Genomic DNA, 13,466 nt, shown 5'->3' with positions numbered 1-13,466 from the left:
ACATATCTTCCAGCTGCTGTGAGTATTGGCAGCTGAGGACTCATAACTGCATTTTTCTCTAGAGAACTGCCCTTGGTCAACAAGAGTTATCTTTCCTGGAAATGCCTGGGAGGTTACAACTGACCCGCTTTCTCACCAGGGAAGGCCTGAGTATAAGAGTGTTTGATGAGCAGATACAGAAGCCTCACCTCATATCTCAAGGTGGGATAATTCTGTGGGGCCGTTAATGCTTGGCTGAGGTACCAGGCTGAAACCACATCTTCCCTTAGCTTCTTTTTTTGGGGGGGGGTATAGTTGATTTACAATGTTGCGTTAGTTTCAGGGGTACTGCAAAGTGAGTCAGTTATACATATACATATATCCACTCTTTTTTAGATTCTTTTTCCATATAGGTCATTACAGAGTACTGAATAGAGTTCCCTGTGCTACACAATAGGTCCTTATTAGTTATCTATTTTATATATAGCAGTGTGTATAAGTCAATCCCAATCTTCCAATTTATCCTTAGCTTCTTTTCCTATCATGTTTCCTTCAAATCCTTATAGGTTTCTCCTGAGAGCACTTCAATAAATTAATTGCACAACGGGTCAAGTCTCAGTCTCTGCTTCTACAGATGTAATGAATATCTATGGACTTTTTATGAGAAATTTTGTAAACATGAAAAATAGTTATTTTTATTTTGAAAATAAAAGTCTCACGTGGATTCCAAGATAGAGCATGACAGGCATGGGGCTGGATATCTGTAGCCTGAAAATTCTTGACTTCATTTTCTGTAGTACCCTAAGCTAAAGTTTGTAAAAGCAGGTCGTTCACTTTACCACACAAGAGTCAGACCTCTATTTTTTAATGTAGAGGAGAGTATTGTTACACTTAGAAGGGCAGAAGAGTGGGTGGAAGCTGTGGAGGTGGAGACTGTGAGTGTAGCCCACGCTTTCAAGATATTTATGGGTGAAGAAGAGAAAGAAAAATAATTTGGTAGGGTAAGGTGGTAGGGTAAAGAGATTTCTTTATTTAATCTGGAAGGATCTTGAGTAGGTTTGTAGAAGATGGTGGAGGGGAGTCAGAGCTAGAAAATTTTTTTAAAAAGGCATATTTTATGAACTAACATTCCAGAGGTGGTGAGAAGTCTGGGCTCCTGTATACAGTATGGTATGCAGTGTACTGAAGGAAGGATTAGCCTATAGTAAGGAGAAGGAGGTTAGGATTAGCAAATTTATAGGTAAATCTAGGGGCTGAAGGGAGACAGGGTGGGACTGCAACTGGTGGCCACTAATTTTTATATGATGTATGAATCAATATTATTAGTCAAATGAAAAGACAAAAGCAGAAGTAGGGCTAAGAAATTTGACTTTATTAGGAATTATGGAGGGTGTCGTTATGGGGGAGGGTTGGGTTTTAAGAAGAACAATCTGGGATCCTATGAAGAGTGGGTTTGAGTAGGGTGGGAGTAGAGACAGGACATTTAGGGAAATCCAGAACTAGAGTGGGAATGATATGATAGATGCAAATAGGCGTAACAAATTGAATCAATACACATTGGGACAAAAATACTCTCTGGGGAATTATATATATAATTTAATAATAATACTAATGATAATAATAACCATTCAGATCTGTGGAAGATTAAAAAGTAGGAACTGCAATACCACAGTTCCTACCCTTGAAATTAAAATCTGGGAATGGAGCTCCAGAAAAGCAAAGTAAGGACGGTGGGAATATCTGTCCTAGCAGGGTCTGAAAACAAGCTGAGGTAAAGTGCCCAGGCAACAGGGCTAGATGGCAAGTCCCAGTCAACAGCTGGGAATGGAGAGGTGCTTCTTGAACTGACTATTGACCTAGGCTTTAGAGTGAGATGGTACATACCCTGCATGTTATGGATAGTGCTATGAGTTACTAAAGGAATTTGTGAAAATATATCTATTATGAATTGCTGATACGGGGCTGTCTGATCAATGACTGAAGGAGAAAAATAAGGAAGTATCTAGATGCCTCTCAAACTCCCTATTAAGACTTTGTGTGCGTGTGTGTAACAGACCCCTTTTAAAACTTGAGGAAAAGTTATGAATCCTCTTCTCAGAAAATGCACAACACACAAAATATTGCCCATAATTTTAGGGGGTCCATAAACATCTGAAACCTATCCATGGACTCCAAGTTAAGTATTGTTCTCAACTGTCTTTTCTCCCAATAAACAGCTCAACTCTCTGTCCTATTTTAGAAAATAGTAAGTTAGTAGATCGGAAGCAGCTTCCGGAAGCAGGTGGATTTGGGAGATTAGCAGGCGTTACTACACATTCTGTACTTTGCTAAGTATAAAGACATGGAAATGCGACGGAAGATGCCACATTCTGGATCTTTCAGGAGGATGTTATGGACACTACAAATAATTGTTTCTGACCACAGATACAGCTGAATCATTCAGCAAATATTTACTGGGCGCCTGATATGTACAGGCACTGTGCCAGGGAGCGAGCTCACCAAGATAAAAGACATCATTTGTGTCCTTGATGAGACATTCGCATGTAAAAGCGTGAATGTAGTTACTGGTGGCCTTAAAATAAAGGTCACCTAAGACTGAGAGGCATTCTGGAGAGACGGAAAGGACTCTGAGCTCGTAGTTTGATTTTTGGCGTCACCATATTCTAGACTCGTGAGTTTGGCGTCACTCAATCTCAAATTGCTTCATCTATCAAATGGGGTAAAAAAAAGTGGACGAAAATTGTTGTAAATCTTCAAAAAGATAACCTTTCTAAAAATGAACGTGGACAAATAAAAAATGAAAGTTCGAGGCTTGTTGAAGGTCATAGTTGGAAGGGTCGCCCCTAGAGGGAACAGCCCGAGTCTTCCCCGTCTCGATAGCCCCCGCGGCGCCCCGCACGCGGTCAGAATGCACTCAATAAACCTTCCGGGCCGGATCAAGTTCCGCTTCCGCAGGCAGGTTTTCGGTGTAGGCAAGAGCGCAAGACGCCCGACGCAGCGTAGCGTCGGACCTCCCCGATGCGCATGCTCTCTAGGCGAGGCGGAGCGCGGAGGGCGGGGGAGTGGCCAGGCGCGGCGGCTGGCCGGCTCGCTCTCCCGGCATCCCCGCGCGGGAGGCGGGGGCGCGCGCGCGCTCGTTCGCGCGGCCGGCTGCGTACAGTAGTGACGGCCGCGCGGGAGCGGTCACATGACCGTAGCGGCTGCCTGTACAGTAAGGACCCAATATGGCAGCGGCGGTAGCAGTGGTAACGGCAGCAGGAGGACCGGCCGCCCCATAGACCGCCCCCCGCGCACCACCCCCGCCGCTTCCTCTGCTTGGGTGCTCCTCCGGCCTGACTTCCCCTTTCTCCCATCTTTCCCGGCACCGCGGGAAAAACAGCGCAGGGCAGAGCAAGCAGGGAGGGCGGCCGCAGCCCGGACACGGGAGCCTCCCAGTCAGTTCAAGACCCGACATGAGGGAAAAGGGCCGTAGGAAGAAGGGCAGGACCTGGGCGGAGGCCGCCAAGACGGTAAGGAGGAGGGAGCGGACGTGAAGGCCGGGAGGATTTCGTTCCCTCGCCGCCCGCCGGTTGCAGGGGAAGGGAGGTCAGTGGCCCTGCGACCCGGCTGAGGGGGCACAAAACCGCGCGGCGAGGGCGGAGGTTAGTGTCGGGTTTGTGGTCCCTGTGGGAATGGAGGCGCCCGGCGTAAGAGGGTCGCCGCGGGGCTGTGGCTTCTCCCTGCGTCTGCGACGAGTCCTCTTGGTGTTTTGAAGCTGCCTCTCGGGGTCACGACGTTCTCGCCCCCACTCTGTGGTAGCCCCCGCCCCGGCATGGGGAAGTCTCTTGGGCTTGCACAGTAACCGGTTCTTCTCCCTTGTGTGGCTGAAGAGCCCCCATTGGATGCAGATAGGAGAAGGCTTGTGCGTGTACCCAGCCCCGGAAAGAAGAGGGGAGCGCTGGAGCTGGGTAGAATTGACCCGCTGTAGCAGACACGCCGCCTGACCCCGGGCCCCTTGCCTGTCTGGGCTCCCGGATCAGGCCGGAGGTCACGAGGCTCTTGTTTTGCGTTTGTTGTTGGAGCTGAAAGTGCAGGAGGTGTTTAGAAACGAAGTAACAGGTGGGACTTGTAGAATTTTTTTTTTCTGTTTCCGTAGAGACCTACTCTGAACAAGGCAGCAATGCATGGTGGGACCTGTAGTTTACCCGGCCTTGACTTTTCCGTAGCTAAAGTGATGGTGGCCTCACGAAGTTGTAATTAGTGCATAAAACCATCTTTTTTTCCCCTTCTAAATTTATTATAACGAAATTTAAAGGTAGGTTTAAAAAAATAGAATATTGAGGATGAATGAGAAGTTATGTTTTATGAAAAAGTTAAAAGCGTCCACTATGTGGAAATGAAAGGTTTGGAAAAGTAAGGTTTATTCCATCTTTGAGGGTACAGCAGAAAAGTAATAGGATATAAAACAGCATTTTAGTGTTGGGAAGTGAGAAGGACTGGAGGCATTATCTTTAATGGTGAATCATGTCGGTAATACTTACACAACATGGAGAGCCCTTCTAAATGAACCTTTATTATGTGTTGTGTTTTATTTTTTAAAGGGGAGTTTTCTGAATATAAAAGTAATAAATGTTCACTGTGGGAAAATTATAGATTTTTAGTATAAAGAAGGAAATAAATCATGTATTTCACTCCTCAGAGCTCTGTTAACATTTGGTATATTACCGTCCAGTCTTTTTTATTTATTTCCCGCAATCTGGGTCCTATTGTTTATTCAGTCTTACACATTTGTTTTGTAAACCTTGTGCATTTGTTTTGTAAATGTTTTGTGTTAGGGGGTTGATGAGTCTTCAACTTGTATGTGTTTTAGTTGGAACTGTGAAAAAAAGTTAGTGAATAAATAAAAGCACATTTTATTTGTTGAGTGTTTTCACTTAACAATATATCTTCATAATTGTGACTGCTGGTCGTTTCCCTCTAAAGAAAAAACTCTAGAAATAGTTTTTTTGGGTGGTGGGGAAATTGGTCCTTCACAAAAGACTATTTTACTTTGTTCTACTTGATTAGTACTACCTCAGGGCCTCTTTTGTTTAAGGAAGGATGGTAAATTTTATTTATAGGTAAGCAGATCCCAACTCTAATTATGTTAATTAATTTTAAGTCTTTAGAATGTCATGAGTACTTTTTGAATTATCTCTTTGGATAAAATAATCATTGGGAGATTGTGACAGGAAAAATTTGCATTTACTGTTTAGATTTTCCTATAATAAATTAGTATATTTGCTCATTTATAATGAACATTTCAAGCCTTAACTAGTTATGTGAAAGTACTTAAAAGATGTAAAGACTAGTTTATTCAATAGAGCTCTGAGTTCTGAAGGGATTAGTATATTAGTGGCTTGGTATTTTTATTTGATTCTGGCAAATGTATAAGACTTCAGTCTAAATAAAAATGAATTTTAGAAAGAGAATGGTGACACTAAAACTTTTTTTCTTTTTTCTAGTAGCCAAAATCTAGAAAACACTCTACTCTTTTTTTTCTTTCTTTTTTTTTTTTTAACATCTTTATTGGAGTATAATTGCTTTACAATGTTGCGTTAACTTCTGCTGTATAACAAAGTGAATTAGCTATATGTATACATATATCCGCATATCCCCTCCCTCCCACTCTCTCTATCCCACCCCTCTAGAGGTCACAAAGCACCGAGCTGATCTCCCTGTGCTAGGCAGCTGCTTCCCACTAGCTATCTATTTTACACTTGGTAGTGTATATATGTCCATGCCACTCTCTCACTTCATCCCAGCTTACCCTTCCCCCTCCCCCTCCCCCTCCCCGTGTCCTCAAGTCCATTCTCTATGTCTGAGTCTTTATTCCTGTCCTGCCCCTGGGTTCATCAGAACCACTTTTTTTTTTTTAGTTTCCGTATATATGTGTTAGCATACAGTATTTGTTTTTCTCTTTCTGACTTACTTTACTCTGTATGACAGAGTCTAGGTCCATCCACCTCACTACAAATAACTCAGTTTCGTTTCTTTTTATGGCTGAGTAATATTCCATTGTATATATGTGCCGCATCTTCTTTATCCATTCATCTGTCGATGGACACTTAGGTTGCTTCCATGTCCTGGCTATTGTAAATAGTGCTGTAATGAACATTGGGGTACATGTCTCTTTTTGAATTATGGTTTTCTCAGGGTATATGCCCAGTAGTGGGTGCTGGGTCATATGGTAGTTCTATTTTTAGTTTTTTAAGGAACCTCCAGACTGTTCTCCATAGTGGCTGTATCGATTTACATTCCCACCAACAGTGCAAGAGGGTTCCCTTTTCTCCACACTCTCTCCAGCATTTATCGTTTGTAGATTTTTTGATGATGGCCATTCTGGAACACTCTACTCTTTTTTGTTTGTTTTACCATCTATAAAGTGAAGGATTAAAGTAAACCTCAGTGTTGAAAAGGTTTCTGTTTGTAGGAGGAATAGGTAGAAGTAAATGTGAAAGGAATAGACAAAAGTAAATCTTTTAATATTTTCAGATGCAGAATAATGAGATCAGAAAATTAGTGGTTTGACAAATGGAAAGTTTAACTTTGACCTAAATTAGGAAACTCTATATTTATAAGATCAAGAGGACCAGGAGAAGTAAGTCTTAAACTTATTTCATAGGCATTAAGGTCAGATGTTCTAGGAACAGTTTCAGAAAGGATATATTAAAATTATTTACTGAGTATAGGCAGTATCTGCTTCTTATTTCATTGTGTTCTTGGTACCTGCATTGTAGAGCTATCCTGTTTTAGGGAGCATTATTAAAATGGGGTTGTATTCCTGACCAATGATATAGCAACAGATAAATAAAATTCTTCATTCAGTAATATATATGTATATGTACATACGTGATTTGGGGTGTTGTGTGTATGTGAGAGAGCTATACAAATTGATATAAGATTGCTATGAACAATCTGAAAAAGCAAAATAAGGTTCATAATTATTATATAATTATAAAATTATGCCAAAAGGCTGATTAAATGTAGAGTGTAGACTGGTTCCAATAACTAAGGACACCAGACAGAGAAATAATGGGGTTGAGATTCAACTGAACTTGAATGCTCATTCACATTCACTACACTGGATTGTGTCCCTACTGATCTTATATTTGTCTCATATAAGTACACTAGTTATAAAAAGCATTATTCAAGTATTTAATTAACAGTCTTACATGTTTTACATTTTATTATTATTATTTTTTTATTTTTGGCCGCGCCCCACGGCTTGCAGGATCTCAGTTTCCCAACCAGGGACTGAACCCGGGCCATGGCAGTGAAATCCTGGAATCCTAACCACTAGGCCACCAGGGAACTCCCATTACATGTTTTAAATTTTAAAGGTGGCAGTGATGGTGGTGATGAAGTGATTTGGATGAGAGATCTGTAGTACAGTGTTTGGTGCAATTTAAATGGAAAAATTTGTAGTAAGCCAGAGGTATTGAGAACCGTTACATTGACTTTAGAACTATGTTCAAAGTTCTGCTCATTCTTTTTAAAAAAACAAAACAAAACATTGTGTCATGTAAACATTTGGTGACATCCCTGAGGAATTTAGCTGTTTTTGCAAAGCAGAGCTTTCAAAATAGTATAATCTTGATACCATTTTCTTTCTGATTTTTCCCTTGTCACCCACCACAACTAGGGCAGCATTAAAAGGGAAACATGTCCTTTTAGGACAAGTTTGTTGTGATTGCAGATGCAAGGGGCAGAGAGGCAGACCTTAGAGATTGCACTAGAGGTACCTTTGTGTATCTTTGGGGAGTGGAGTGGTCAAAGTATAAGTGAAGTGTGGGTGTTAGAGATCAGGAGCACAGCAGATCTTTAGCATGTGATTTGTAGACTGAAGAAAAAGTGGTTTGTTTTTATGTTTGTATTTCTATGTAGACTTCACTTAGTGGTTAATACTATTTTGAAAGTACATAGGTTTTTATTTATGTTATTTACCTAAAGTCATTTAACTTTAGGGAGTAAGTTGGAAAATAGAAAGTTTCTATTAAAGGAGTAACTCTCATATGCTAATTACTTTTATGGAGGAAGTATTGAAAACAGAAAAGAATTACTTAAAAGTAAAATGATAAAATATATGTGATGATTAGAAAGAAAAACATCTGAAAATACACTTTAGAAAAAACAGACGTATTAACTTAGAAATTTTCAGTACTCTTAATCTTTACCATGAGTAATTTTCTTCTGCTAGGAGTATGGCCGGGCCTGGTAATATCTTCTTGGATCTATATTGACTAGGCCAGAGTCCTTGTATGTCTGTATTTGTATTATATTTATAGTTGTATTAGAATCTCCAGGAGAGAGTGTGCATCTTGGAAAAACATATTAAATCTGTTCTTTTGTAATGTTGTTTGTTTGTTTATTTATTTATTTATTTATTTATGGCTGCATTGGGTCTTCGTTGCTGCCCACGGACTTTCTCTAGTTGCGGCGAGTGGAGGCTACTCTTCGTTGTGGTGTGAGGACTTCTCATTGGGGTGGCTTCTTTTGTTGTGGAGCATGGGCTCTAGGCGCGTGGGCTTCAGTAGTTGTGGCACGTGGGCTCAGTAGTTGTGGCTTGCAGGCTCAAGAGCGCAAGCTCAGTAGTTGTGGCGCACGGGCTTAGTTGCTCAGCAGCATGTGGGATCTTCCCGGACCAGGGATCGAACCCGTGTCCCCTGCATTGGCAGGCAGACTCTTAACCACTGCGCCACCAGGGGAGCCCCTACATTGTTTTTAATTTCAGCTTTATTGAGGTATAATTGACATAAACTTATAAGAGATACATTTATGAAATTGCTATCTGCAAGTCTGTCTGTGCTCAGTGATTTGATGTAACATTCTTTGCTTGAGCGATTTTCATTCTTACCTTAATGTTGAAGTAAAGTTCCCCTGTGTTTTGCTCTTGAATTTTGTATTATTTTCGGTTCATCTTTCCTTCTGTCCTGTTCTCATGATCCTGTCTTGAAAGCCCAGAAACTAAGGAAAAGGAAGGGGAAAAAAATCTTTTTTGAACACATATTTCTGTGAGAGGTGCTGCTGCTGCATCTCCTAGAATTATGACAGGAGCTGAGAAAATGATGTCAGATTTGCAGAAGTCCTTGCTGTTTCCTCATCCACAAAATCTACTTTTAAAAGGCTGTGCAATTTTGCTGTCGGTGAAAGGGCATTATATTTTCACTACAAAAGCTGTCTGGAAGGAGGCCACTGTGTGTGGAAGATATAACTACAGGGAACTGATCAGTAAGGTTTGTTAAAACCTGCTATCTTTGTCCTTTTTACAAAAGCCTCTGAATGCCCCTCTAGTTCTGTTTTGTTTCTTTCCATACCTCATAGAGGTCATCCTCATAGTTTATAGTATTGTAGTATTGTGCAATTTAGTATTTTTAGTACAGTTTGATTTATCATGTTTTTAAAAAGGTTATTGAATATACTTAGTTTTAGAACTCTTTAGATATGACTTAAAAACAATAGTGTTTAAATTGAGTTACTGTTACAGTTATATAGGCTCGTTATTTTAAAAAAAGTAGAACAGCAGTGTGTAGAGAGTTAGTCTTGGATGAGTCACTGTACTGAAAATAGGGATTAAGTGAAAGTCTGCATACGCAGATATTGAAAATAATTTAGTTATCAAACAAATTAACTATAGTTATAGTTGATAGTTTGAATACAGCTTTTTGGACTTTTAAACTTGTTTGTAGAAATATGTATAAACATGTATACCTATCTATTTTATATACAGTTCTTCAATTTGCATTCTTTATGAATGTCAAGAATGCCTTTTAATGCCGCTACTTATGTATGTTTCATTCTTCTTAATGATTTCTTAATATTCCATTGTTTTTAGATGTACCATCATTTAAAATAGTCATTTATAGTTTTTTTTCCCCCTTTTGTAACAGATACTTCAGTATATATATCTGGGCGTATGTGTATGTACATTTGTGTGAATGGAATAGTTAAGATAAAGAGTTTGTGAACTTGAGTTAGTGGCAGTTTATATTCCCCTCCAAAATTTTGAAGGTTCTTGTTTTTTCCCACTTTTCTCTGTTATCCAAGAAATCTATCAGTCTTTACTCTTTGCCATTTTGATATATTAACAAAGCATTTCTTTTGTTATTTTGTTCAGTAGAACTTGATGGAAATGTTCTATATCTGTGCTGTCCAGTGCACTAGCCACTAGCCACTAGTCACATGTGGCCATTGAGCACTTGAAATGTGGCTAGTTTGACTAAGGAACTGAATTTTGAATTTTATTTAATTTTAATTCATTTAAGCTTAAATAGCCACATTTGTTTAGTGGCTACTATTATAGCCACTAAACAATAAGCTTCCTACGCTTATTGTTTGTATATTTTTCAGTAAACTTGTCTATTCAGATCTTTTGCACTTTTTTTTTTTGCTTCCTGGTCGTTTTTATACTAATTTCTAAGAGTGCTTTGTAGGTTAAGGAAACTGGCCCTTTGTCATATGTGTCACAGATCTGTTTCCCATTTTTGGCTTTTGACTTGATTTATGCAGGTTTTTTTTTATTCTGCCAGACATTTTTTATGTTTTTAAAAATATTTATTTATTTATTTATTTATTTATGGCTGTGTTGGGTCTTTGTTGCTGCGCGGGCTTTCTCTAGTTGCGGCGATCGGGGGCTACTCTTCGTTGCGGTGCACGGGCTTCTCATTGTCGTGGCTTCTCTTGTTGCAGAGCACGGGCTCTAAGTGTGTGGGCTTCAGTAGTTGTGGCTCGCGAGCTCTAGAGCGCAGGCTCAGTAGTTGTGGCACAGAGGCTTAGTTGCTCTGCGGCATGTGGGATCTTCCTGGACCAGGGCTCGAACCCGTGTCCCCTGCATTGGCAGGCGGATTCTTAACCACCGCGCCATCAAGGAAGCCTGACATTTTTTCTGTTAATGTAAATAAATTTACTAGTCTTTACCTTTCATGCTTTTCTAGGTTTTGAGTCCTATTAAGAAAAGCTTTCTCAAAGATTATAAGTTGAGTGCTTTTAAAGAAAATGGTTAGCCGTGAAGGTATATCTTTCCCCAAATAAAATACATATTTTATTGTGGACAAGTAGGAGGAAATTCAGTTTATATATGTTAGTAAGTCTGTGCTCCTTGAAGGCAGAGACTTTTAAGTGTTTCTACCTGCAGAGCTTAACTTGCTTTCTTGTACATGAGTGCTAAATCTTTGTTCACCTTTTTTTATTGGAGATAAAAGAGAAGACACTGTTCTCACATTCAAGAGAGCACAGTTTGAGTAAAATTAGTCAACTATATTAAGTATTGTTTGCCAGGAAAACCGGTTGAATATCTTTTTTGTGAAAAAAAGAAAGAAAGAAAGTTATTTCAAGACACACCAAGGTATTTGCCTCCCAAGACCCTTTTGAATTACATTTGGACATAGGGAAGTTTCTGTGATAATTCTTACTTCTGACCTTGCTTGACAAAAACTAAAATAGGTTAATGGTAAATACAGATGTACTTAGTCCTGGGCATCAAGGGACATTGTAAACCTTATTAATTATAGCGTCTTCTCAGTAATTTGATCTATCTTTTAGTGAAAAATTATGTTTTCAAAGACTTTTCATTTGAAAATTCTTTGGCTGCTGACATTTAGCAGTTGATACTACATTTAGAATGGACTTTCATTGGCGTTCACAGCTTGGGATGGCCCAAATCGTCTTGAATCTTTAACCCACTGATGTCTGAATTATTCAGTAGCTGGTTTAGCCATATTCAGTTTCAAATAAAGTGCTTAATGGTGTTAGTGACTTATTTTAAAAGTAACATAAAAATTTAAATGTGTCGCTATTTATGTATAGTGATTAGTTTCCTATATGATTTGAGTGGTTCTGACAAATTTTGTAAGTTTAAATGGATGGTACCCATGAAATGGGTTGATATTTTAGGAAAGGTTTTCTCTTTTACATTGTTTGTGTGTGGGGGAGAGGGAGAGAGGGAGAAAGAAGATGTCAAAAAGAGATGGATTACAAGATAAAGATAATAGAAGAATACTTTTCATGTATATCATTAATCACCTATGAAAGACATAATGAGGAATATAGGACTATTTTTTTGGCTGAGCCGTGCAGCCTGAGGGACCTTAGTTCCCCGACAGGGTTCGAACCCGTGCCCCCTGCATTGGTAGCGCAGAGTCTTAACCACTGGACCACCAGGGAAGTCCCAGGACTATTTTTAATAGCAACTTGGGAATAACCTTAACAATCTGGATCTGATCTTGGCTCTTTAATTTATTGAGTTTATTGTGTCAGCTTGAACAAGTTATTTAAACCAGTGCTCAAACATTAATGTGTAAAAGAATCATCTGGGGAGCTTATTATAATGTAGATTATTATTCAGTAGGTCTGCAGTGTAGCCAGAGAGTCTGCATTTGTAACAAGTTCATAGGTGATGCTGGTGGTTTGGTCTAAGAGCCACATTTGGAGTTGTAGGGATTTACATTAAGCGTTCTCAATTTCCCCAAATTGTAAAATAGAGATAATAATAGAATTTACCATTTGGAGTGTTAGGTGATTAGGCTAGAATGTGTGAAAAGTTCTTTGTACAATGCCTAGTATGTTGTAAGCACTGTTTGTTAATATTACTGAAAAATTAGTAAATGTAGATCATTTTATGTTTCTGAATGGGAAATCTAAATATTGTGAAGATGTTATTTCTTAGCAGATGGGTGCAGAGGTTTGAAACCGTTCTAATGAAAAGCCTTCTAACCTCAGGGACCCCATTTGCCACTTGTTTCCCAAGGTCAGTGTGGAATCACACAGAGACCTAAACTAGCTATGGACAAGTTTGGGAACCCACTGAAAGATCCATCTCATGCTTTAGGAGATTCTGCCCCAAATCTCACTCTCTTGACTTACACTTTGTGAATTGCTGTGGAGAAGGGCATGTGGCAAGGAATGGCAGGCAGCCTCTGGTTGCTGAATGGCTCCTGGCCAAAAGTCAGCAAGAAAACAGAAAGGGACTAAAAGCTGCCAACAAGTAAGCTTCGTGGTAAGCTTGGAAAAGAATACAAGCCCAAGCCTCAGATAAGTTCACAGTCCCAGCTGTCACTTCAGTTTCAGCTCAGTGAGACCCTAAGCAGAAGACCCTGTTAACCCATGCCCAGAATCCTGACGTAGAGAACTGTGAGATAACTTTGTATTGTTTTCACCTTTTATAATAAAATATAATCAAAAAATAAATTTGTGTTGTTGAGGCTGTATAATAGCAAACTGAAAGTATTACTGAAATTTGGTGGAGGAGGGAACATGGTAAGGTTGGTCTCAGGGAGGGTTTGACCTGGGTATTCAGGGGTGAATATGGATAAGGGTATTCCAGGCAGAAGAAAGGCTGAAAAAATGCAGCATATGTTTTATGCGTGCTATTTACCTTTGAGTATTGTGAAGTGTAGTAAAAGAAAAGGCCAGAAAAGGTAAGCTGGGGCTAAAATGTTGTGAGTTGTACAAATTGGGCGGACAAATATTTT

The 13,466-nt window shown here is 39.7% G+C and overlaps 1 protein-coding gene across 3 annotated transcripts in view; it reads left to right on the top strand.

Annotated features, from left to right (window-relative positions):
* Positions 1 to 3,182: 3,182 nt before the first annotated feature.
* Positions 3,183 to 13,466, top strand: part of ASXL2 (ASXL transcriptional regulator 2) — a 132,036-nt gene continuing 121,752 nt past the window's right edge. For 2 of the 3 annotated variants that reach the window (XM_061211262.1, XM_061211261.1), the window contains exon 1: positions 3,183 to 3,488. In XM_061211262.1, coding sequence (XP_061067245.1) covers positions 3,432 to 3,488 — 57 coding nt within the window. In that variant the 5' untranslated portion in view covers positions 3,183 to 3,431. The remainder of the gene's footprint in view (positions 3,489 to 13,466) is intronic. The other variant, XM_061211263.1, reaches the window with a different exon arrangement.

The sequence above is a fragment of the Eubalaena glacialis genome, chromosome 14 (assembly GCF_028564815.1).
Source record: "Eubalaena glacialis isolate mEubGla1 chromosome 14, mEubGla1.1.hap2.+ XY, whole genome shotgun sequence".
Taxonomy (NCBI): Eukaryota; Metazoa; Chordata; class Mammalia; order Artiodactyla; family Balaenidae; genus Eubalaena; species Eubalaena glacialis.
This window is presented reverse-complemented; position numbering and strand designations above follow the sequence as displayed.